General features: G+C 42.9%; 1 protein-coding gene across 1 annotated transcript in view; it reads left to right on the forward strand.

The window, feature by feature from the left end:
• The window catches only part of dclk3 (doublecortin-like kinase 3), a 43194-nt gene that overhangs the window by 12696 nt on the left and 7454 nt on the right, over positions 1 to 23044 (forward strand). Inside the window, exon 2 of the mRNA XM_048528734.2 lies at positions 12750 to 14569. Within this exon, the coding sequence (XP_048384691.2) occupies positions 12800 to 14569 (1770 nt within the window). The 5' untranslated portion in view covers positions 12750 to 12799. The remainder of the gene's footprint in view (positions 1 to 12749; positions 14570 to 23044) is intronic.

A 23044-nucleotide genomic window follows, 5' to 3' on the forward strand; every position in this document is an offset into this window, starting at 1 on the left:
TCAGAACCTGGATATGTTTCCAACTCTTAATTTCTGTGTTTGTCAAACTGTATATTATATGTCCTTTTTTGTGTCAGCCTTATACTCTCATGTTTGGTACCTTTATTACATGTCTTTCTCTTCTTATTTTCTGCAGAGTTTACTTTGGTTCCTTGTTGCCATTTGAGCAATAAGGACAACCAAACTGGAGCTTGTACTACACACTCCACCATTGTATCTACCACTCATAATCTACTCCTGAGCACAGCAGTGTAGCCACTACCTTGGGCACTGTGATCAGTGATAATGGGAACTGCAGATGCTGGAGAATCCAAGATAACAAAGTGTGGTAATAAAATGTGAGGCTGGATGAACACAGCAGGCCAAGCAGCATCTCAGGAGCACAAAAGCTCCAGCTTTTGTGCTCCTGAGATGCTGCTTGGCCTGCTGTGTTCATCCAGCCTCACATTTTATTAGCTTGGAATTCTCCAGCATCTGCAGTTCCCATTATCTCTGATAACAAAGTGTGGAGCTGGATGAACACAGCAGGCCAAGCAGCATCTTAGGAGCAGAACCAAACGTCAGCTTTTGTGCTCCTAAGATGCTGCTTGGCCTGCTGTGTTCATCCAGCTCCACACTTTGTTACCTTGGGCACTGTAGCTACTTTTCTTTCTGAGCACATATCAATCATTAGCTGGATGTTTTCTTGCAGAAGATTGAAATGGCTCTGGTGTCATTGTTGCCTAATTGGCTTTTTACTTGTCTGTAATAAAGATTGCCTGGATTGTAAACAAATTGTATTAAGACCTGGTGCATTGAATAGATCTCACAAAGTTCTTTTGAAAAATGCAGTTTGTCTGTACAATGTACAGCAGTGGCAGTCATTTGAGTCAGATTTGGGTAAGCCAAGCTGAGCAGAGAGGATTCTGCAACAGGTTTAATGGAAAGAATCTAGTCTTTTAGGACAGTGGTAAAATGAGCCTTTAGATGGTCGGTGCTTTCAGAATGATCTGTTGCAAATTACGATTTAATGTGATTGAATTTTATCTCCACCGCTACTATTACTCATGCAGTGTGGATAGGCCAGTTTCATTTCCATTATTCAGTACTTCCATGCCCATCAAATCCTAGCATGCATCACAAAATAATCAATTTTTTCTAAAATTTGCTGAAATTAGGAGACAGGCAAATTTGTTTGACAACTGCCCAGATTTTTAAAGTGTCATTCATTGTAATTTCTGAGAATTACAATGATTTACCATAACTATAACTATCTCATCACTTTGTAAAAAAATGTACAGTTTTGAAACACTGGGGGATAAAAAAGAAATCACTAATTGTGTAACTCATTTGTCAGCTCAAAAAGCAAATATCATTGATTTAGGTATTGCTGATTGAAGAATCATGGTGTTAAAGCTTTTTGTCCTGCATTGATGAAGACAGATGCAAGAATGCCAAATTTCAAAAAGAACAACAAATTAGACTGCAAATCAACTCTGGTGATGGTTCAGCCTTGTGGAATGTCCTACAAAACAATTGTTCACTGTGCTTCTGTTTAATCCAAAAAAGTGCCCAGACATGTAATTTTTTACAACAACAACACTTTGTTCTGAAAGTTCTGAGGAAGGGTCACCAGACCCGAAACATTCAATCTTTTTTTCCTTCACAGATATTGCTAGACCTGCTGAGCTTTTCCAGCAAATTCTATTTTTGTTCCTGATTTACAGCATCTGCAGTTCTTCTGGTTTTATGTTCCTTTTTACTATGTTTGAATATGTGTAGCTTCTAGGAAAGATAAGTGAGCCTGACCAAAAATCTTAAATTGGTAGTGTAGTTCTTAGCAAACTTGGGATTATTCAGCAAATGCTATCAGCTCATGGAATCACATTAAATGCTAGACTTTATTAGGCATGCAAGTTGATTGCAGGCAGAGCTTTGTTGTAAAGTGATGTGCTGTTTAATTAGACCCATTGGACCTATGTAGCAGGCTTAGCACTGGTAATGTTCTCTCTTCCCCCACTTTTGTTTTTACTGGGAAGCTTTTGTGACTGATAATGGGCAATGTATTTCTTGGAACTGATAGGTAATATCCCAATTGTATTGTCTATTAGGATTCAGTGGAAGTCTTTTGATGCTATTTAGTTCATTTGTTTTAATGCATTTAGATTGATTTGTTTGTTTTCTGGACGGAATTAGATACAGTTCTTAGGGCTTAAGATTTCAAAAGTTATGGGGTGAAAGTGGAAAGAGGGTTCTGAGTTGGATGATCAGCCATGATCATACTGAATGATAGAGCAGGGTTAAAGTGCGGAATGTCCTATTTCCCCCTACTTTCTATGTTTTTGTGATTTATAGAACTTGAATATGAGAAAGCAGTTTTATTTTTATGCACTCTTAATGGCTAAAGCAACCACTGTAGATTTTTATTTTCCAGGAACTCATCAAAAAGTTTTTATTCCACAGCCTCTGATTATTCTTACAGTTCACATATGCATCTGTCCTTGTTCCTACACTCCAGCACATCCACTCTCCCCTTATCCAGAACTGAGATTAAGAGCATCAAAGTAATCCTTCTGAAATGAAAATATATCGCATAGTGCATTTTTTGTGCAACACAAATTTTGAAGAAAGCATGGTTTACAAGTTCTGCCATTGTCGGATATCCATTGAAGATTAATTCTAATGGGAATACAATGTGACCTGAATAAAAATTTCTTGTATTGTGATTCCTTTTACATATTCAAATCAGATTGAATACTTTTCACCAACAATTAACTTGTTCTTTGCAGATTTCAGTTCAGCAATAAACATTCTTTCAGGTTTCGCATGACTGATCTCTGCTGTAAGCATTTCCAGGGACTGTACAATCAGAACTTACATCTACAGCCTTCTATCTAGTCATAGGAACGTGCTAGCACTATCACCAAAATTGTGAAGGTGGAACTAATTAATGATTAATTGAGATGGTTCCATTCCATCATTGCTTTGCCCAAAGGTAGGTTCTCGCTGCCAGAAATAAATCGATACTTTTCATTTATTTGTAATGCACAAATGAGCAGGAAACAGTGACAAAACTGGCAGGAGAGTTAGGAACTTGAAGAAACAGATTCTCCGATACTCCCAATGGAAATATTGCTAATTAATCTTCGTCCAATCTCTCGATAAGTGAGTTAAATAGTGCAATCAGTGATGCATGTTCAAACAATCTCCTCACTAACTTCCAGTTCAAGTTCCTGCAGAAATCCATAGCCTTTGTTCTTTGACGTGGCTGCAATCTGGATCACCACATAATCACAGTAAAAAAATGCCCCCCGACCCTTGTACCCTACCTACTTCTGCCACCTTATCCCCGTTTATACAGTATCTTTGGCTAAAAACAACAGCATGTAATAACGAGGAAGAGAAATATTGCAAAGTGCTTATATTCCTTAGTTATCTGCCCTTTTCTATATTTGACAGGCAATGAGTGTGAGACACTGAGGTCTGAAGCCTATGTTTAGCATTTTTAAACATAATTATGTGCACACTCATTTTTACACCAGTATTGCGGAGTATCACAAGATTCCATCAGAAAGTAAGGAGGCATGGGATTCAAGGACATTTGGCTGTCTGGATACAAAACTGTCTGCCCAATGGAAGACAAAGGGTGGAAGTAGATGGAAAACATTCAGCCTGGAGATTGTTCACCGGTGATGTTCCGTAGGGATCTGTTCTGGGGCCTCTGCTCTTTGTGATCTTTATAGATGACTTGGATGAGGAAGTGGAAGGGTGTGTTAGTAAGTTTGTTGATGACAGGAAGGTTGGTGGAATTGTGGACAGCATGGAGGGCTGTTGTAAGTTGCAACAGGACATTGACAGGATGCAGAGCTGGACAAAGAAGTGGCAGATGGAATTCAACTCAGAAAAATGTGAAGTGATTCATTTTGGAAGGTCAAATTTGAATGAGAATACAGGGTTAATTGTAAGATTCTTGGCAGTGTGTAGGAACAGAGGGATCTTGGGGTCCATGTTCATAGATCCCTCAAAATTGCTACCCAAGTTGATAGGACTGTAAAGAAGGCGTATGGTGTGTTGGCTTTCATTGGCAGGGGCATTGAGTTTAAGAGCTGCAAGCTTGAGGAACCCTGGTTAGACCACATTCGGAATATTGTGTTCAGTTCTGGTCGCCTCATTACAGGAAGGATGTGGAAGCTTTAGACAGCGTGCAGAGGAGGTTTACCAGGATGCTGCCTGGACTGGAGGGCAGGTCTTACAAGGAAAGGTTGAGAGAGCTAGGGCTTTTCTCATTGGAGAGAAGACTTGGAGAGGTGACTTGACAGAGGTGTACAAGATGGTGAGAGGCATAGATAGAGTGGATAGTCAAGAGACTTTTCCCCAGGGCAGGAATGACTAATACGAGGGGGCATAATTTTAAGGTGATTGGAGTAAGGAATAGGGGAGATGTTAAAGGTAGGTTCTTTACACAGAGAGTGGTGGGCATGCAGAATGTGCTGCCGGCAGTGGTAGTGGAGTCAGATACTTTAGAGACTTCTAAACGACTCTAGGATAGGCACATGGAGGATAGTAAAATGCAGGGTGTACAGGGTAGATTGATCTTAGCAGGATAATAGGTCGGCATAACATTGTGATCTGAAGGGCTTGTACTGTTCTGTGTTCTGTGCTCTATCAGTTAGTTACCCACCTGACATTGTCCCACCTAAGTGAATTTCACAAACTTGTACTGGACCACCAAGCGATGGATGATACTAGAAGACTAAGGATAAGAAACGCAGTCACCATGACACATTACTGAGTTGGGAGGACAAGGGTTCATCACAAAATAATCAGAATTTAGTAGTTGAAGGACAAATGTCATTTTAGTTACCCTGGTGTCAGCCCATTGTTAACTGGCGACAATGATGGTTAAAACCTATGACCAGAGTTATCTTCCCAGCCGCAGGTAGTGCGGGGATGTCTTGTCCTGGGTTGCTCAGTGGGTGGCAAAACTCAGTTGTTGCCTCCATTTGTCTGTGAAATCAAATTAGAAAATAGTTCCTCTCATGGTACCTGACTACCGCTACCGTTGTGTCCATTCTAGCAACTCTAAACCATATTTCTTGGCAGTAGCCATAGTGCCTTGTCTGCTGTCAGTCTAACTTCATGCAGTTTTACTGACATGTTTAATATCAACAACAGTCCAACACATAAACTATTGGGCATTTTCAAAGCCAAACTCTGCGTTCTATGGGACGAAACGAGGTGGCCATGCAGTTAATGGGTGTGTTGCATGTCTCCTTTCGAAGTTTTGTGAATTCTGGCCAACCGGAGAGTGGAAGATGCAACCCCACTATTTAAGAAAGGGAAAAACAAAGAAATTATGGAATTACGGGCTGTAGTGAGGAAAATACTGCAGTCAATTGTGAAGCATAGGATAAGAAGCACTAGGAAAACGCCAGTGGGATTACATAAAGTCAACATAAATTTCATAGAATCCCTCCAGTGTGGAAACAGGCCATTTGGCCCAACAAATCAACACTGACCCTCCAAAGTGCATCCCACCCAGACTCATTTCCCTACCCTCGCATTTCCCATGTCTAACCCACCTGACCTAAACATCCCTGGGCACTGTAGAATGGCCAATCCACCTAGCTTGCACATCTTTGGACTGTGGGAGGAAACCCACACAGACATGGGGAGAGTGTGCAAACTCCACACAGACAGTTGCCTGAGGGTGGTATCGACCCCAGGTTCCTGACGCTGTGAGGTAGCAGTGCTAAGCACTGAGCCGCCATTTCCTTTATAAAATGGAAAGGCAAAACCACTGGAGGTTTTTGAGGATGCAACTGGTAAAATAGGGTCTGCGTTTTTTAAGAGCATCAAGCAATGAGTTGATCTCATTGAAACCTACAAAATATTTAAAGAGATTAAATTGATGTAGGTAAGATGTTTCTCCTGGTTGGGGAGTCCAGTACCGTTGGGGCACAATCACAAATAAGGGTGATGCCATTTAGGAGAAGGTGATAACATTTTATTATGCCCAGGTTTATGATCTTTGGAATTCTTGACCCAAGCACTGAAGAAGCTCTGTAAATGTTAATAGTTGATTACCAATGGTGTAGTGGTTTATAAGAATAGTGTGGGTATTGGGCAATGAGTATTCAGTCAGCCATGATCAGATTAAATAGTGGAGCAAACTCAGTGAGCTAAATGACCTACTCCTGTTCTATATAGATAAGTGGATGTGGTATAATTGGACTGTCTGAAAGCTTTTGATAAAGACCCACCAATGAGATTATTGTGCAAAATTGAAGCACAACTATGTGATAGAGGGTCCCTTTTAAAAAAAACTGTTTGAACCTACCAACTTCAGTGGATCTTAGAGTCATCAGCTAAAAACAGATTCTGAAGACCATAAGACTGTAAGATCTAGAGGAAGGATCAGGCCATTTGGCTCATGCAGACTGCTCTACTCCTCGATCCAAGTAGACCTAGGTGGATAAACATGGATCTGCAGGAACTGTGATAGTCAGCAGAATATATAGAAATGCTAGTATTTTCTGTTCCACCTATCTTCCTGGATCATACCATGATGGGGAGGGGGGGTGGTGGGCAGATGGTGTCTGATGGTCTGAGCTGCCTATGGAGATCAAGCTAATGCAGAAAGCTCATGCCAAATATGTAGCTGAGGCCCCATGAACCTAAGGTTAAAAACAAACGCAGACTTAATTTCTACCCCAATGTGTGAGCCACCAATGCCATGTCATGTTCGGTAGTTTCTATATGAAATGCAAGTCAGTTTCATGCATTTTACCTCCTACAGCAGCAGAATTATCCATTCCAATAGTGTGTTCATATTGTGTTTCTTTTTGGAAAAAATGTTTGAGGAAACAGCAAAAATGTAACCTATTTAACAGGAGTATATTCATTGCAAGCAAAATACTGTACTGGAAATCTGAAATTAAATCAGAAACTGCTGGAAAGTACACAGAATGTCTGGCATCATTTGTGGAAAGAACAGGTTGGAGACAAATCAAATTACAGAACCCACAGTTTTAACCTGTTTTTTTTTTCTCTCTCTGCAGATGCAGGCAGACCTGCTGAGTATTCTTAGCATCTTCTGTTCTTATTGTCATTGAAATAGGAGATCTGATCTAAAAGAGTAATTATGCAGGCTTCTTAGTTTCAATGCTGCTTGATACAATTAAAGAGAAGTCTGCCTTTCATTTTCTTCACTGATTGATATGGAGAAATCCTCCTTTCTCCAACAGCAGATTATATTATCCCTTTCAATGTTTATACTGTCTAATTCATATTGTTTCAGCACGTAGCGTGTAATTGAGTAAACCGATGCTACTTTCAATTTGTCTGTCCTCACTCAATGTAGAGTGTGGGTATATCTTAGCCTAGAAATACACACTTGGCTTTCAGGTCTGGTATACCATGCAATTAAGTCGTGGCTGAATTGATCCTTGACTTCATTTCCCCAATTCCTGATCGCCACAAGTCTACGTCTTGCAAATAACCCCAGAGCATTGGTTCAGATTCAATTTACCGCACCTATATGTAGACTGAAGCCATCCATGCATACTGCATTCCCTTTGGGTTATGGATTTTAATTTTCTGATTTACAACAGGCCTTACATTGCCGCACCCGGCCCACTGGCAGGACACTCAGCAGAAGTATCTTCACCGTGGTATACAGTCAAAAGAGATTTACCCTGGGAGTCTTCGACAATGATTTCAGACCCCACAAGATCTCATGGCCTCAGGTCAAAATGGGCTGCTGAGTACTACCTACCACCAAACCTTCCATGCCCCGTCTGAACCACCAGCATGCAAATAGGTACTCTTCCATGTTGAACACCAGTTGAAGGATGCACTCAGGATGACAAGGATACAGAGTGTACATTGTTTGGGGGGTCGTCAGCATCCATCAGCAAAATTACACTCCAACACAGTCTGAACCCTCATGGCCCAGTACAAACGCCACTCTACCACAGCCATCAAGTGTGGTTCAATACAGAATGCAGGAGGACATGCTACCATCCACACCATCATAGCTTAAAATGAGGTTTTGACCTGGTGAAGCTACAATTTGGGACGACTTGTGTGCCAAACAGCATAAGCAGTGAGTGATAGACAAAGTTGAGTGATTCCAAAACCAATGCATCAGTTCAAAGCTCTGCAGTCCTGCCATATCCAGCCCTAAATGATGGAGGACAAATATACAACTGACTGGGACGTGTGTCCACCACTACTCACATCTTTTAATGACAGGAGAGCCCATCACTTCAGTGCAAAAGATTAAGGCTGATAAATTTCCAGCCAGATGTACTGAATGGATAATCAATCCTGGCTGCTTCTAGAGGTCCCTAGCAACATAGATGCCAGTTTTCAATCAATTTGATTCCCTCCACATATTGAGAAACAGCTGAAGGCACTGGATACTGTAAAAATTTTGGGGCCTGACAACATTCTTGGAATAATACTGAAGACTTGTGATCCAGATCAATGGTACACCAGTGGAGTCACCCAACTCAGGACTCATTGCAGAAGCAGCCATGCAAAGACTATAACACACCACCCTCCGCCACATTCAGTTTAAACTGTGGATCCAGTATGTGGGTGACACATTTGTCATTATTAAACGCAACAAATTAGAAGAGACCCACCATTTCACCAACAGCATATTCACAGGGATTAAATTCACAAGGGAAGAAGAAAATAACAATCAACTTCCGTTTCTGGATTTTAAGGTAGAATGACTGACTAACTGGGACTTCCAACCCTTAGTGTACAGAAAAGCAACCCACACTGTTTAAATCCTCAACTTCCACAGCAACCACGGCATTGTCCACAAACAGAACTGCATTAGAACACTATTTAAACAGGCCACACACACAGCAATACTCCAAAACAATGCAGGAAAGAGGAAGAACACTTACAGAAAATCCTCACTATCAACGGGATATCCCCACAACTTCGTCCACAGGCACCTACATAACAGACAACAACAGGAGGACACAGTACGCCCTAACACACTGGCCATACTGCGCTCTATCAGGAGTCTATCAGAACTGACAACAAGACTCCAACGACCACTAGGAATCATGGTGGTCCACAAGACCACAGCCACACTACAACAAACACTCACAAGGATTAAAGACCCCATTCCCACAACATGCAGAACCAACATAGTTTACAAAATAACATGCAACGACTGCCACAAACATTGGACAGACAAGAAGGAAACTAGCCATCAGAATACATGAACATCAACTTGCAACAAAATGGCAGGATGAACTCTCCTTAGTATTGGTACACTCAGACAACGAAGGCCATCAGTTTAACTGGGACAAGGTAACCATTGTAGCTGAAGCCAAACATAGACATGAATGGGAATTCCTAGAGGCATGGTTCCCAACCCATAATGCAATCAACAAACATGTAGAATTGGACCTCACAAACAAACTCATACAGATTAAAACCAGAAATGACAGTACTCACCATAACTAACCGGGCAGTATGAATTCCAAGCGGAATAACATTGTTTCATTGGAGGCTCCACTGATGATCTCACCCAGGATGATGACGAAAGGTCTGAATGAGACAAAGCCAGCTCGGCGAGCAAGTCAACGACCTTGCCATATGCCTAACCGAGCTATTGAAGTACAGCTACAACATTAACATTTACCTAACAATGGGGAGGATGTCGCAGGTGGGTCCTGTACTCACAAAGCAGGACAAATCCAACCCAGCCGATTATCGTCCCATTAGCAATAAAGTGATAGAAGGTGTCATAAACAGTGCTGTCAAGCAGCACTTGCTCATCAGCAAGCTGCTCTTACCAACCCATCTGTGTTCCCCAGGGACCACAGCTTCTCACCTTAGTCTTGGTTCAAAAATAGATAAAAGAGGTGAACTTCGGTAGGGAGGTGTGAGCAACTGCCCTGGATATCAAGGCAGAATTTGACATAACGTGGAATCAAGGAGCCTGAGCAAAACTGGAGTCAGTGGGAATCAAGGGGATGTCTGTTGATGCCTGTCACACAGGGAGATAGTTGTGATTGTTGGAGGTTGGTCATCTCAGCTCCAGGATACTTTTGTAGAAGTCCGTCAGGGTATTGTGCTTGGCCCACCCATCTTCAGCCGCTTCATCAATGAATTTTCCTCCATTATAAGGTCATGGGGGAGATGTTCACTGTGCAATCATCAATGTTCAGCGCCATTTGCGACTCCTCATACTGAAGAATTCCAAATGCAACAAGACAGGACAATATCCAGATTTAGACTGACAAGCAACTTGTATCAGTTAAAGGAGTGCCAGATTTACATCAACAGAGTGTCTAACTATGGACCCTTCACCTTCAACAGCATTGCCATAGCTGAATCTCCTACTAATAACATCCAGGGGGATTACGATTAACTAAAAACTGATATGGATAATCCATATAAATATGATTGCTACCAAAGCAGGTTAACACGTAGGAATCTTGCCATGAGTAACTGGACCCCTACCCTCTCCAAATCCTGTCCACCATCTGCAAGATGCAAGTCAGGAGTGTGACAGAATAGTCTCCATTTGCCTGGAGGAATGTAGCTCCAACAACATTCAAAACCACTATGTAAGACAAAGCAGTCCACTTGATTGGCATCATATCCAATGCACTCCTTTCACCACAAATGCTCATTAGAAACAGTGTGTACTACTATAAGATTCACTGCAACAATTCACCGAGGCACCTTGGACAGCACCTCATAATCCAATGGTCACTACCATCTGGAAGGATAAGGGCAGCAAATAAATGGCAATCCCTACCACCTGCAAGTTACCCTCCAAGGTGCCGACCATAGATAATGGGAACTGCAGATGCTGGAGAATTCCAAGATAATAAAATGTGAGGCTGGATGAACACAGCAGGCCAAGCAGCATCTCAGGAGCACAAAAGCTGACGTTTCGGGCCTAGACCCTTCATCAGAGAGGGGGATGGGGAGAGGGAACTGGAATAAATAGGGAGAGAGGGGGAGGCGGACCGAAGATGGAGAGTTCCCCCCCACCCACTGCATCCCAAAATCAGTCCAACCTGTCTCTGCCTCCCTAACCTGTTCTTCCTCTCACCCATCCCTTCCTCCCACCCCAAGCCGCACCCCCATCTACCTGCTAACCTCATCCCACCTCCTTGACCTGTCTGTCTTCCCTGGACTGACCTATCCCCTCCCTACCTCCCCACCTACACTCTCTCCACCTATCTTCTTTTCTCTCCATCTTCGGTCCGCCTCCCCCTCTCTCCCTATTTATTCCGGAACCCTCACCCCATCCCCCTCTCTGATGAAGGGTCTAGGCCCGAAACGTCAGCTTTTGTGCTCCTGAGATGCTGCTTGGCCTGCTGTGTTCATCCAGCCTCACATTTTATTATCTTGAAGGTGCCGACCATCCTTTCTTGGAAATATATCACCATTTCTTCAGTGCCACTGGGTCAGAATCCTAGAATCTCTCCCTAACAATATTTTGGGTGTATCTACATCAAACAGACTACAGGAGTTCAAGAAAGTAGCACAGCAACACTTTCTCAATGGCAACTATGGCTGGGCCAATATTTATATCATCCCACGAAGCCCCCATTCCATGAATGAATAAATAAAAGAAATACTGTGCTTGATTGTAATGTGATGATGATATGCACAGAAATGCATACAAGTTAATGAATGCCTTAAAACATTCACACATGTTACACTAGTTCCCTGTAGTCAGATAACCAACTGCTGGTACACATGAACAAAAACAGAATTGCTGGAAAAGCTCAGATAACAAGGTGTAGAGCTGGTTGAACACAGCAGGCCAAGCAGCATCAGAGGAGCAGGAAGGCTGATGTTTCGGGCCTTGACCCTTCTTCAGAAATGCTCTCAGAACAGTTCTGAGGAAGGGTCATTGGACCCAAAATGTTAACTCTGTTTTCTCCTCCCCAGGTGCTGCCAGACCTGCTGAGTTTTTCCAGCAGCTTTGTTTTTGTTCCTGATTTGCAGCATCTACAGTTCTTTTGGTTTTTGCTGGTGCATATGAACCATTTGCATTGAATGACCAGGTACCTAAAGCTTGCATATCTGTTATTTTGACAAGAGCTAGGACCTAAGCAGTCAATTACCAGCTTTAGGATTTACTGTGAAATGTTGAATGTAGACTGATAGATCTCACTGTTTATGCTATTCTGTGCCAATTTCAGGGCTACTTCCTTGGCAGCTATTGTTTTGAATATTTAATTTGCGGTTCCTGCTTTATAGAATATCATTTTTAGCTTTAAGAATTAAAGTTCACATTGTAAAATATTGGAATCAATTACACTTAAACATTTGGGGCCGTGTTGACGAAACAGGTTAAAGGAAATAATGCAAAATCATAAAGTAGCAGTGGAGAAACTAAACTTTCTACATTGTTGCAAAATTTCTGATCGGATTGAGAGACTTAATTATAATTTAAGGTTCAGAACTGCTTATTAAGTTAACTAGTAATGCACAATAAGTCATGGTGAGTGTTGGCTCCAGACTCTCAATGGTTTATTTACTAATTGCGTTTGATGACTAATGGGTCAATGAGAATGCTAAAAAAAATCTAAACTCTCTCCTGTCCAGACCTTTTGCACAGTGCAAAGGAATAATTCAGTCTTATGTAAGTCTCTTGCATATTGTGCACTCATGCTAGACAGTTTTTGTCGCTGGAGCTTTTCTGATTTTAAATTTTGTGAACAGCTGGTTTTAACATGGCAGACTACGTTATTAAATCTTCTGTTTTCCAGAGAAACAAGCTTTGTTTGGTGACCTAAGCAGTGAGCACCAGAAAGATAACATGCGGGAAACATATCCACCCATAGCACGGAGTACTTTTGGACACTCACTGTCTGGTGCGACCAGTTTCAGTAGGCTCATTCATAAAAGGAGCTGCTGTCATGATGTCCACTCTGAGACCAGCCCTGCAAAGCCGAGAATCATGACGGTCATAAAAGCTAGTGGTCAATCCCATAAGAAGGTGACCATTCTTTTGAACAGACACTGTACACAGACATTTGAGCAACTCGTAAGTGATATAGCAGAAGCTATGGGACATCTCCATGGCAAAAATGAATGTGTGAAGAAGCTGTACACTTTGAAAGGGAAAGAAGTGAGAAGCATTTCAGATTTCTACAGAGGAGATGATGTGTTTATTGCTGCTGGGAGGGACCGGATAACTGTAAGTGATATCAAGAGAGTATTAAGAGAACTCTATCCTAAGAATCCATATGCCTGGAGTTTGATCCAGCGACACTGGTGTAATTCTGAGAAACCTCCCCATGGAGATAATGAGATGAGATTCAAAAATGCTGACTTTGAGCATGCTGAGATTGCCCAATCCAATAGACAAACTGCCAAAAAGATGGAAGATGTCCGAGCCAGAGTGGGACAAAAAGAAAGAGAGAGAGCTCAGAAATGGGAACAGGAGAGGTGGGCAAGAGAATGCAGACAGCTGGATGAGATAAGAAGGCAGCAGAATAATGATGGAAGCTTTGAAAGGGACAAAGAAGAAATGGAGAAGTACCAAATCAACAAAAAGGAGAAGAAGCATAAAAACAAAGAGAAGGTTAGAGGAATAGAGAAGGATATAGAGAAATATGAAAGAGGATGTAAAAGAATGGAAGAAATGAAGCTGTTGCAGATAGCAAGAACTGAATGGGAAGATGATAGAATCGAAGGCACCAGTAAACAAAAAATGTCTTATGTGTTTAAGGAAATAGAAAGTAGAGAGGTAGCAAGAAACAGAAGTAAATGGAAAGAAGATAAATGTGATACAGAAGGAGAACAGCCATTGAAGAACATAAGCAGGGAACAGAAGAAAATTAGAGAAGAAAGACAAACAGATAAATGTGATAAAGCGAAGCTTAAAAGACAACAAGGGAGAATAGAGGATCACCAATGGAGAACGGAAGATAAACTACTGAGTCTAAGAGATGAAAGCTGTAAAAACACAAAGCAAGAAGATACAAAAAAATGTTGTTGTGCTCAGGAAACTTCAAAGGATGAGGAAGAACAAATATGGAATGATGAAGAAGTGGAAAAGGGTCAAAATAAACCTGTAAAAGCAATCAGAATAGAACAAGCTTTAATCAAAGAAGACCATAACATTCACTCTAGAGAAACACAATTACTGGTGTCAAGATCTCAGCAATCACAACCTCAGAGAGAAATTGAGCACTATTATGAAATAGGTAGAACGATTGGAGATGGTAACTTTGCTTCTGTAAAAGAATGCCGGCTTAAAAGTACAGAATATGAATATGCAGTGAAGATCATTGATAAGTCTAAGTTAAAAGGAAAAGAGGTTATGATTGAAAATGAAATTACAATTATAAAGAGCCTGTCTCATCCTCATATTGTAAGGTTCATTGAAGAGTTCGAGACAAAGGATGAAATATACCTTATTATGGAATACATTCATGGAGGAGACCTATTTGATGCAATTGCAGATAGTGTTAAGTTTACAGAAAGTAATGCAGCCCTTATGATGGACAACCTTTGTGATGCATTAGCATACATCCACAAAAAGAACATTGTACATCGTGATTTGAAACCAGAAAATCTTCTTGTAAGTACTGACAAGTATTTTTTACACTACAGAATGCATCTATTCATAACATTGCATTCTTCCTCATTTATCCATCACTACTGGATTCCACAGTGTTAATTCCACTATTTCTTTCATCCCAATATTAATGGTTGTGTCCCGAGCAATTTAACTCTTAGAATTTTGATCCTCTTCACCTCTCTCCTCCTTTGAGATATTACTTACTAGTTGGTTACCTGCCCTAATAACTTATGTGACTTGATTTATTTTAGATGAGATCGCCTTGGGATGTTGAAGGCACTGTATATGTCACACATTGTGGTTCAGACAAAATTGTGATTTTGCCCGCATTGTATTTTGACTATCATAATAATATCAACCATTGCTATTTTTACTCTTTAAATATAATTCATCCTCATGTCATCCAACTTTAAATTGCCCTTTTTACTTACTTATTTGCTGTCGATGTCTTGGAAATTTAGCAGAGGAATCTCAGCATGCATTAGAAGGCATCCATCTAGTTGTGTGATAAACAAGGAGCAAAGTTATAATAAGGTTTCACAATATGCCAGAAGATTTTCAGATTATGAATGAACAAGCTCACCCTTTTGAAGTCTTGGGGTAAACTTTGGTGTTGGGTGTATATTGGAAGCTCAAACTCAGATCCAATTTATCCTCTGTTTAGATTTCCATCTATTGAAATTAATGCATGAAGAGTATGAGGTTATCTTCTTCAAACCTTGATGAGGCTAAAGAATGGGGACCAATAAAATTCAAGTTTTATTTCAAAAGTGAGGAAATCAATATAAACCTGTGAGCCATGAATCAGCAAGTGATTTATAGATGTTGTCTTTGTGGCTTGAATGAATCTTTGGTTTTTTTGTGTACTGTGTTTATCAGTAATTGAGTTAACAATTTTATTCAATACATTTAAAGATTTTCATTATTATGATAAAAATTACTTTTAAATGTTATCGCAAGTAAAAGGATCCTTACCCAACTTCTTCTATTAATTGGACTGATAGTTGTTGGTGAAATATAGCTTCTCTCATTCAGGAACTGTTAAGGCACCTCCTTCTGCCCCAGAAACTGAATTAGGAATTTTTTAATTCATTCAAATATTGTGGATGTCACTGGCTGGCCAGCAGTTTTGCCCATCCCTGGTTGCCCTTGATCGGTTTAGTTTCCCAAATCATGTACATTTTCTCAGGACACTAATTGAGTGGTCATTGAATTCCACCCATTGTTGGAATCCTTAACACTTCACGATCAAAGGGCCAAAGGGGAATCATTTTAACTTTTAATGAAAGAAAAAGCTATTGTTGAGCAACCAATCCAATAGGCTCGAATTTACACTGTTTCCAAGTGTCCATATTTTAAAAGAACCCATTTTCCAGGAGATGAGAGCCTGGATTCTTCAGTCCACAGATGAAAAAGCACGATTCTTTGATACTTGACATTCATTACCTTCAATACAAATATGACCCTCTTATTTAAACACAATTTGCACAAAAATCTTCTTTGTGGATCACTAGAACAGATGAATGGCTGTAACTTGACAAAGAACAATCTCTGACAACTTGGAGTAGAAATTTTTATTTTAGGCTAGATTAGAGCCATCATACTCATGGAAAACAGCTCTCCAGAAGAAAGCAGAGTGCCACCTTATCCACTTGAAGGCCTTTGGCCCAGTAAAGCTCTCATAACCCGTCCATCTGTCAGTGAAGCTGATAAAAGTAGATTTGCACAAAGAAAGCTCCATAAAGACCAGAGCAGTCACAAAAGCAGAAATTGCTGGAAAAGCTCAACAGGTCCAGCAGCATCTGTGAAAAGAAATCCAAGTTAATATTTGGGTCCAGTGACTCTTTCTCAGACCTGAAAGCAGCTGGGAAAAAATTTGCAAAAAAAAAGGGAAAGGGGTGGGCTAGGGAGTAAACAATAGGATCGAGCCCAAAGAGAGAGAAATGAGCAGTTGGATCGACAAAGGAGTTGACAATGATCAGGCTGGGAGGTTGAATATTTGTTTATGGGGACTGTTAGTGAATAACAGCAGGTAGAACATAGAGCATAGAACAGTACAGCATAGTACAGGCCTTCAGTCCACGATGTTGTACCAACCTAGTATCCTACTAAGGCCAATCTACCCTGCATACCCTACATTTTACTATCTTCCATGTGCCTATCCAAGAGTTCTTTGAAAATCTGTCAAGTATCTGAGCCCACTACCACTGCTGGCAGCGCATTCCACATGCCCACCACTCTCTGTGTGAAGAACCTACCTCTGACATCTCCCCTATACCGTCCTCTAGTCACTTTAAAATTATGCCCCCTCGTAATAGTTATTTCCGCAATGGGAAATGTCTCTGACTATCCAAATAAAAACCAAAAGAACTGCTGACGAAGGGTCAATGGACCTAAAACGTTAACTCTGTTTTCTCCTTCAGAGATGCTGCCAGACCTGCTGAGCTTTTCCAGCAACTTTGTTTTTGACTCTGACAATCCACTTTATCTCTGCCTCTCATTATCTTATAAATCTCTACAAAGTCACCTCACATCCTTCTTCGCTCCAATGAAAAAAGCCCCAGCTCCCTCAACCTTTCCTCATAAGACTTGCCCTCCAGGCCAGGCAGCATCCTGGTAAATCTCCTCTGCACCTTCTCTAAAGATGCCACATATTTCCTTAAATGAGGTGACCAGAACTGAACACAATATCCCAAGCGTGGTCTAACCAGAGTTTTATAGAGCTGCAGCATAACCTCATGGCTATTAAACTCAGAGTGTGATGACAGACTATGTAATAACAAGGCCTGGTGTGTGTGGTAGGGGGCTAGGACATGGGAAAGTTTAGGCCCTAAAATGATTGAACTTGATTTGAGTCCGAAGGGCTGCAGAGTCCCCAAGCAGAAAATGTAGTGTTGTTTTCCAGCTTTTCATTAACCTTCACTTGAACACTGCAGCAAGCCTGAGACTGTTGGCCAGTGTGTTAAAGTGGCAGGCAACAGGTTGTTCAGGGTCTTTTTTGTGAGCAGAATGTAGATGTTCTTCAAAGCGGTAAACCAGTCACATTGGATTCAATTTGTACGTCTTTTAAAAAGTCAAAAGCTCCTCGGGTAATGATGAGTGAAATTTATCCTTGGCTGCATATTGAGAGCCTTCTTGTGAATCTGCTGGCCAGAGTAATTGTTTGCTAAAGTCTCTTTCACAATTAACATAAGATGGTTAGAAGAGAGTATTGAAAATCCTCAAGATATGTGATTAATGCATCTAAAAGTTGGATTACACCTACGCAGCACTAATCATTTACTCAGACAGGATTTTGTTAATAGCCTTTTCAAATTTCCTTTGAAGTCTGCAGCACAGCAGACCAGGGGATAATCTATCCATATTCAGACCCCACCAAAAGACGTTGGCTGAAAATTGGGTAAAAGCACAGGGCTCAATGTGGCAAAATTTTGGTGATGATGCCTATACTGCCAACTAGTCACGAAATGCCGATTACCCAAATATGCAAATAACCTTACTCCCCCAGTAGAATTGCCACCAGTTTACAAATTGTCACCGGTTTCCAGATTCTCTATGTAAAGGTTTATGGCAGATCCAGGAAGTGACAGTAAGAGCCCTAGATAAATATAGAAATCCTCCTCTTTGCTCATCACAGTTGATTTTCTAGGCAGAACCTTCTGCTCTCTCACTGATGGTGAGCTTGGCCGGAGGAACTGGTACTTAATTAGACATGATGGTGGCATGCCCGAAACCAGTTTGCTGCTTCTGCTTAAATCTCCTGCACTGCTCCTGATTTATGCCCTTAAGTGTAAATGAATGACATTTGGAAGTGGGGAGCACCCCACATTGCCTGCCAGTGGCATGAGTTGCTGTGCGATCCAGAGGATCCAGTGTGTGCTTTTCTAGGAACATCGATGACCTCCTCACTGATGTGGCTGAGAACAAGACTTGCAGGCCTCTGTTTAGCTGGCAGCTGTCAGTAGGTGAGAATTCATCACCCAGAATCTTGATTCCAGGGAAGCCTCGCTGTTGGCTTTCCCACTTGGCTTGTGGTTTGGTGGATTTTCCCCAAAGAAAGGCAGCGTAGGTTTCTTGCTCACTATCAGAGACCCCTAACGGTTCAACAAGATTCCAACTTTAATGTCAAATGGCCTTGTGTGCATCCAGGCCAGAAACCACTTTCAGTCATTTGGGGACACACTGGAGGTGGTAGCCGAAATTCAAACCGTCTGTAAGTTTGTAGAAGAAGGAAGGATGTAATATTATGTGAGGCAATGAAGAATAATCACCTCAGTAAACTGGGTTGGAGAGAGTGGGGACAACACTGGAGGTGGTAGCCGAAATTCAAACCATCTGTAAGTTTGTAGAAGAAGGAAGGATGTAATATTATGTGAGGCAATGAAGAATAATCACCTCAGTAAACTGGGTTGGAGAGATAATAGAATGAAATTATTTTCGTTAATCCAATTTTAGGTTTTACGGAATTTGAGTTATTGTGTCAATCAGAACATGATCGCTGTAGTTATGTCACTTAATTAGAGCATTGTAGATGTATCTATCTAATATCTATCTAATTCATTGACCATTATCTTGTCTTGATTCTGTGATCTTGGTCACATTTCCTTACGGTCATTTCCATAAAGCTGGGGAAATGATGGAGGAGAGTAATGTTGCTGGATTAGCATTCCAGAGGCATGGATCAATGTTGTGGGGACAAAGGTTCAAATCCTATCACATCAGCTTGTGAAATTCCAATTCAATTAATAAAACCTGGAAATGAAAGGTAGTTTCAGTAATGATGACCATGAAACTAACATCAATTGGCATATAACAATAACTGGCTCACTAGGGAAAGTAACATATCATCCTTACTCATTCTGGTCCAGGTAATTCCAGACCAACAGCAGTGTGACTGACTCTTGTCAATCCCCTGAAATGACCAAGTGAACCGCTGACTATAAGGGCAATTAGGGATGTGCACCGAATGCTGGCTATGTCAGTGATACGCAACATCAAAGTTCACCTGTCACTATGGGAAGGTTTCCAGATTGCGATGGAAGACATACCATGACTAAAAATGGTACACATATGCTGATTGAAAATAACTTGCCATATTTAATTTAATATTCCCATTGCCTTTTAAGACTAAATCCAGCAAATCTGCTTTTAACTGGTTGTGCCACATCTGCATGTTTCCCTCCTTGTTTCATCCCGGGAAGCTTCTTGAGTTTTAACTTGACAATATTCTCAGGAGTTGATTTGACTCTGGATGTTGAGAATAAAGTTTACATTCCCAGTAAGGCATTGGGTACCACGAGTTGGATGGATTGAGTAGATTTACTAGAGGAGCCAGTACAAACATGATGGCCAAACGCAGCCCTTCATTGCATTATGTATATAATTATCTGTACTTTGATATGATTCTGAGATTCACAGCAGTGAACCGCACACCTAGATTCCTTGATAATAAAATGTGAGGCTGGATGAACACAGCAGGCCAAGCAGCATCTCAGGAGCACAAAAGCTGACGTTTCGGGCCTAGACCCTTCATCAGAGAGGGGGATGGGGGGAGGGAACTGGAATAAATAGGGAGAGAGGGGGAGGCGGACCGAAGATGGAGAGTAAAGAAGATAGGTGGAGAAGGTGTGGGTGGGGAGGTAGGGAGGGGATAGGTCAGTCCAGGGAAGACGGACAGGTCAAGGAGGTGGGATGAGGTTAGTAGGTAGCTGGGGGTGCGGCTTGGGGTGGGAGGAAGGGATGGGTGAGAGGAAGAACCGGTTAGGGAGGCAGAGACAGGTTGGACTGGTTTTGGGATGCAGTGGGTGGGGGGGAAGAGCTGGGCTGGTTGTGTGGTGCAGTGGGGGGAGGGGATGAACTGGGCTGGTTTAGGGATGCAGTGGGGGAAGGGGAGATTTTGAAACTGGTGAAGTCCACATTGATACCATATGGCTGCAGGGTTCCCAGGCGGAATATGAGTTGCTGTTCCTGCAACCTTTGGGTGGCATCATTGTGGCAGTGCAGGAGGCCCATGATGGACATGTCATCAAGAGAATGGGAGGGGGAGTGGAAATGGTTTGCGACTGGGAGGTGCAGTTGTTTGTTGCGAACTGAGCGGAGGTGTTCTGCAAAGCGGTCCCCAAGCCTCCGCTTGGTTTCCCCAATGTAGAGAAAGCCGCACCGGGTACAGTGGATGCAGTATACCACATTGGCAGATGTGCAGGTGAACCTCTGCTTAATGTGGAATGTCATCTTGGGGCCTGGGATGGGGGTGAGGGAGGAGGTGTGGGGACAAGTGTAGCATTTCCTGCGGTTGCAGGGGAAGGTGCCGGGTGTGGTGGGGTTGGAGGGCAGTGTGGAGCGAACAAGGGAGTCACGGAGAGAGTGGTCTCTCCGGAAAGCAGACAGGGGTGGGGATGGAAAAATGTCTTGGGTGGTGGGGTCGGATTGTAAATGGCGGAAGTGTCGGAGGATAATGCGTTGTATCCGGAGGTTGGTAGGGTGGTGTGTGAGAACGAGGGGGATCCTCTTGGGGCGGTTGTGGCGGGGGCGGGGTGTGAGGGATGTGTCGCGGGAAATGCGGGAGACGCGGTCAAGGGCGTTCTCAATCACCGTGGGGGGGAAGTTGCGGTCCTTAAAGAACTTGGACATCTGGGATGTGCGGGAGTGGAATGTCTTGTCGTGGGAGCAGATGCGGCGGAGGCGGAGGAATTGGGAATAGGGGATGGAATTTTTGCAGGAGGGTGGGTGGGAGGAGGTGTATTCTAGGTAGCTGTGGGAGTCGGTGGGCTTGAAATGGACATCAGTTACAAGCTGGTTGCCTGAGATGGAGACTGAGAGGTCCAGGAAGGTGAGGGATGTGCTGGAGATGGCCCAGGTGAACTGAAGGTTGGGGTGGAAGGTGTTGGTGAAGTGGATGAACTGTTCGAGCTCCTCTGGGGAGCAAGAGGCGGCGCCGATACAGTCATCAATGTACCGGAGGAAGAGGTGGGGTTTGGGGCCTGTGTAGGTGCGGAAGATGGACTGTTCCACGTAACCTACAAAGAGGCAGGCATAGCTGGGGCCCATGCGGGTGCCCATGGCCACCCCCTTAGTCTGTAGGAAGTGGGAGGAGTCAAAAGAGAAGTTGTTGAGTGTGAGGACGAGTTCCGCTAGGCGGATGAGAGTGTCGGTGGAGGGGGCCTGGTCGGGCCTGCGGGACAGGAAGAAGCGGAGGGCCTTGAGGCCATCTCCATGCGGAATGCAGGTGTAGTGCTACACTTGTCCCCACACCTCCTCCCTCACCCCCATCCCAGGCCCCAAGATGACATTCCACATTAAGCAGAGGTTCACCTGCACATCTGCCAATGTGGTATACTGCATCCACTGTACCCGGTGCGGCTTTCTCTACATTGGGGAAACCAAGCGGAGGCTTGGGGACCGCTTTGCAGAACACCTCCGCTCAGTTCGCAACAAACAACTGCACCTCCCAGTCGCAAACCATTTCCACTCCCCCTCCCATTCTCTTGATGACATGTCCATCATGGGCCTCCTGCACTGCCACAATGATGCCACCCGAAGGTTGCAGGAACAGCAACTCATATTCCGCCTGGGAACCCTGCAGCCATATGGTATCAATGTGGACTTCACCAGTTTCAAAATCTCCCCTTCCCCCACTGCATCCCTAAACCAGCCCAGTTCATCCCCTCCCCCCACTGCACCACACAACCAGCCCAGCTCTTCCCCCCCACCCACTGCATCCCAAAACCAGTCCAACCTGTCTCTGCCTCCCTAACCGGTTCTTCCTCTCACCCATCCCTTCCTCCCACCCCAAGCCGCACCCCCAGCTACCTACTAACCTCATCCCACCTCCTTGACCTGTCCGTCTTCCCTGGACTGACCTATCCCCTCCCTACCTCCCCACCCACACCTTCTCCACCTATCTTCTTTACTCTCCATCTTCGGTCCGCCTCCCCCTCTCTCCCTATTTATTCCAGTTCCCTCCCCCCATCCCCCTCTCTGATGAAGGGTCTAGGCCCGAAACGTCAGCTTTTGTGCTCCTGAGATGCTGCTTGGCCTGCTGTGTTCATCCAGCCTCACATTTTATTATCTTGGAATCTCCAGCATCTGCAGTTCCCATTATCTCTGATTTCTACTTACTAGTAGCTTTCAAGGCTCTATGTGAAATGAGGTTAGGTAGCCTCAACTCCAATCCTAATGTGAATAGCCACAACGTAATAGGCCCTAAAGTTTTCACACAAAACCAATAATCCCTCCTGTACTGGCCCAGGATAACTGGTGTAGGAAATAGAGGAATCTCACCGGGACAACAATTGTGATTTGTTAGTGCAGTGTGGAGGGGATTAAACACTGTACCCAGGTACACTCCATGACAAACATTTACTTGATGCTGCTTGGTATTCCATTCCCTAGCATCAACAAACTTTACATTGAACAGCATAACATTTTCTATAATTATCTGTGGGCATGAACTGTTTCATTTTAATTGTTTCACAC

This window comes from Stegostoma tigrinum, chromosome 5, assembly GCF_030684315.1.
Source record: "Stegostoma tigrinum isolate sSteTig4 chromosome 5, sSteTig4.hap1, whole genome shotgun sequence".
NCBI lineage: Eukaryota > Metazoa > Chordata > Chondrichthyes > Orectolobiformes > Stegostomatidae > Stegostoma > Stegostoma tigrinum.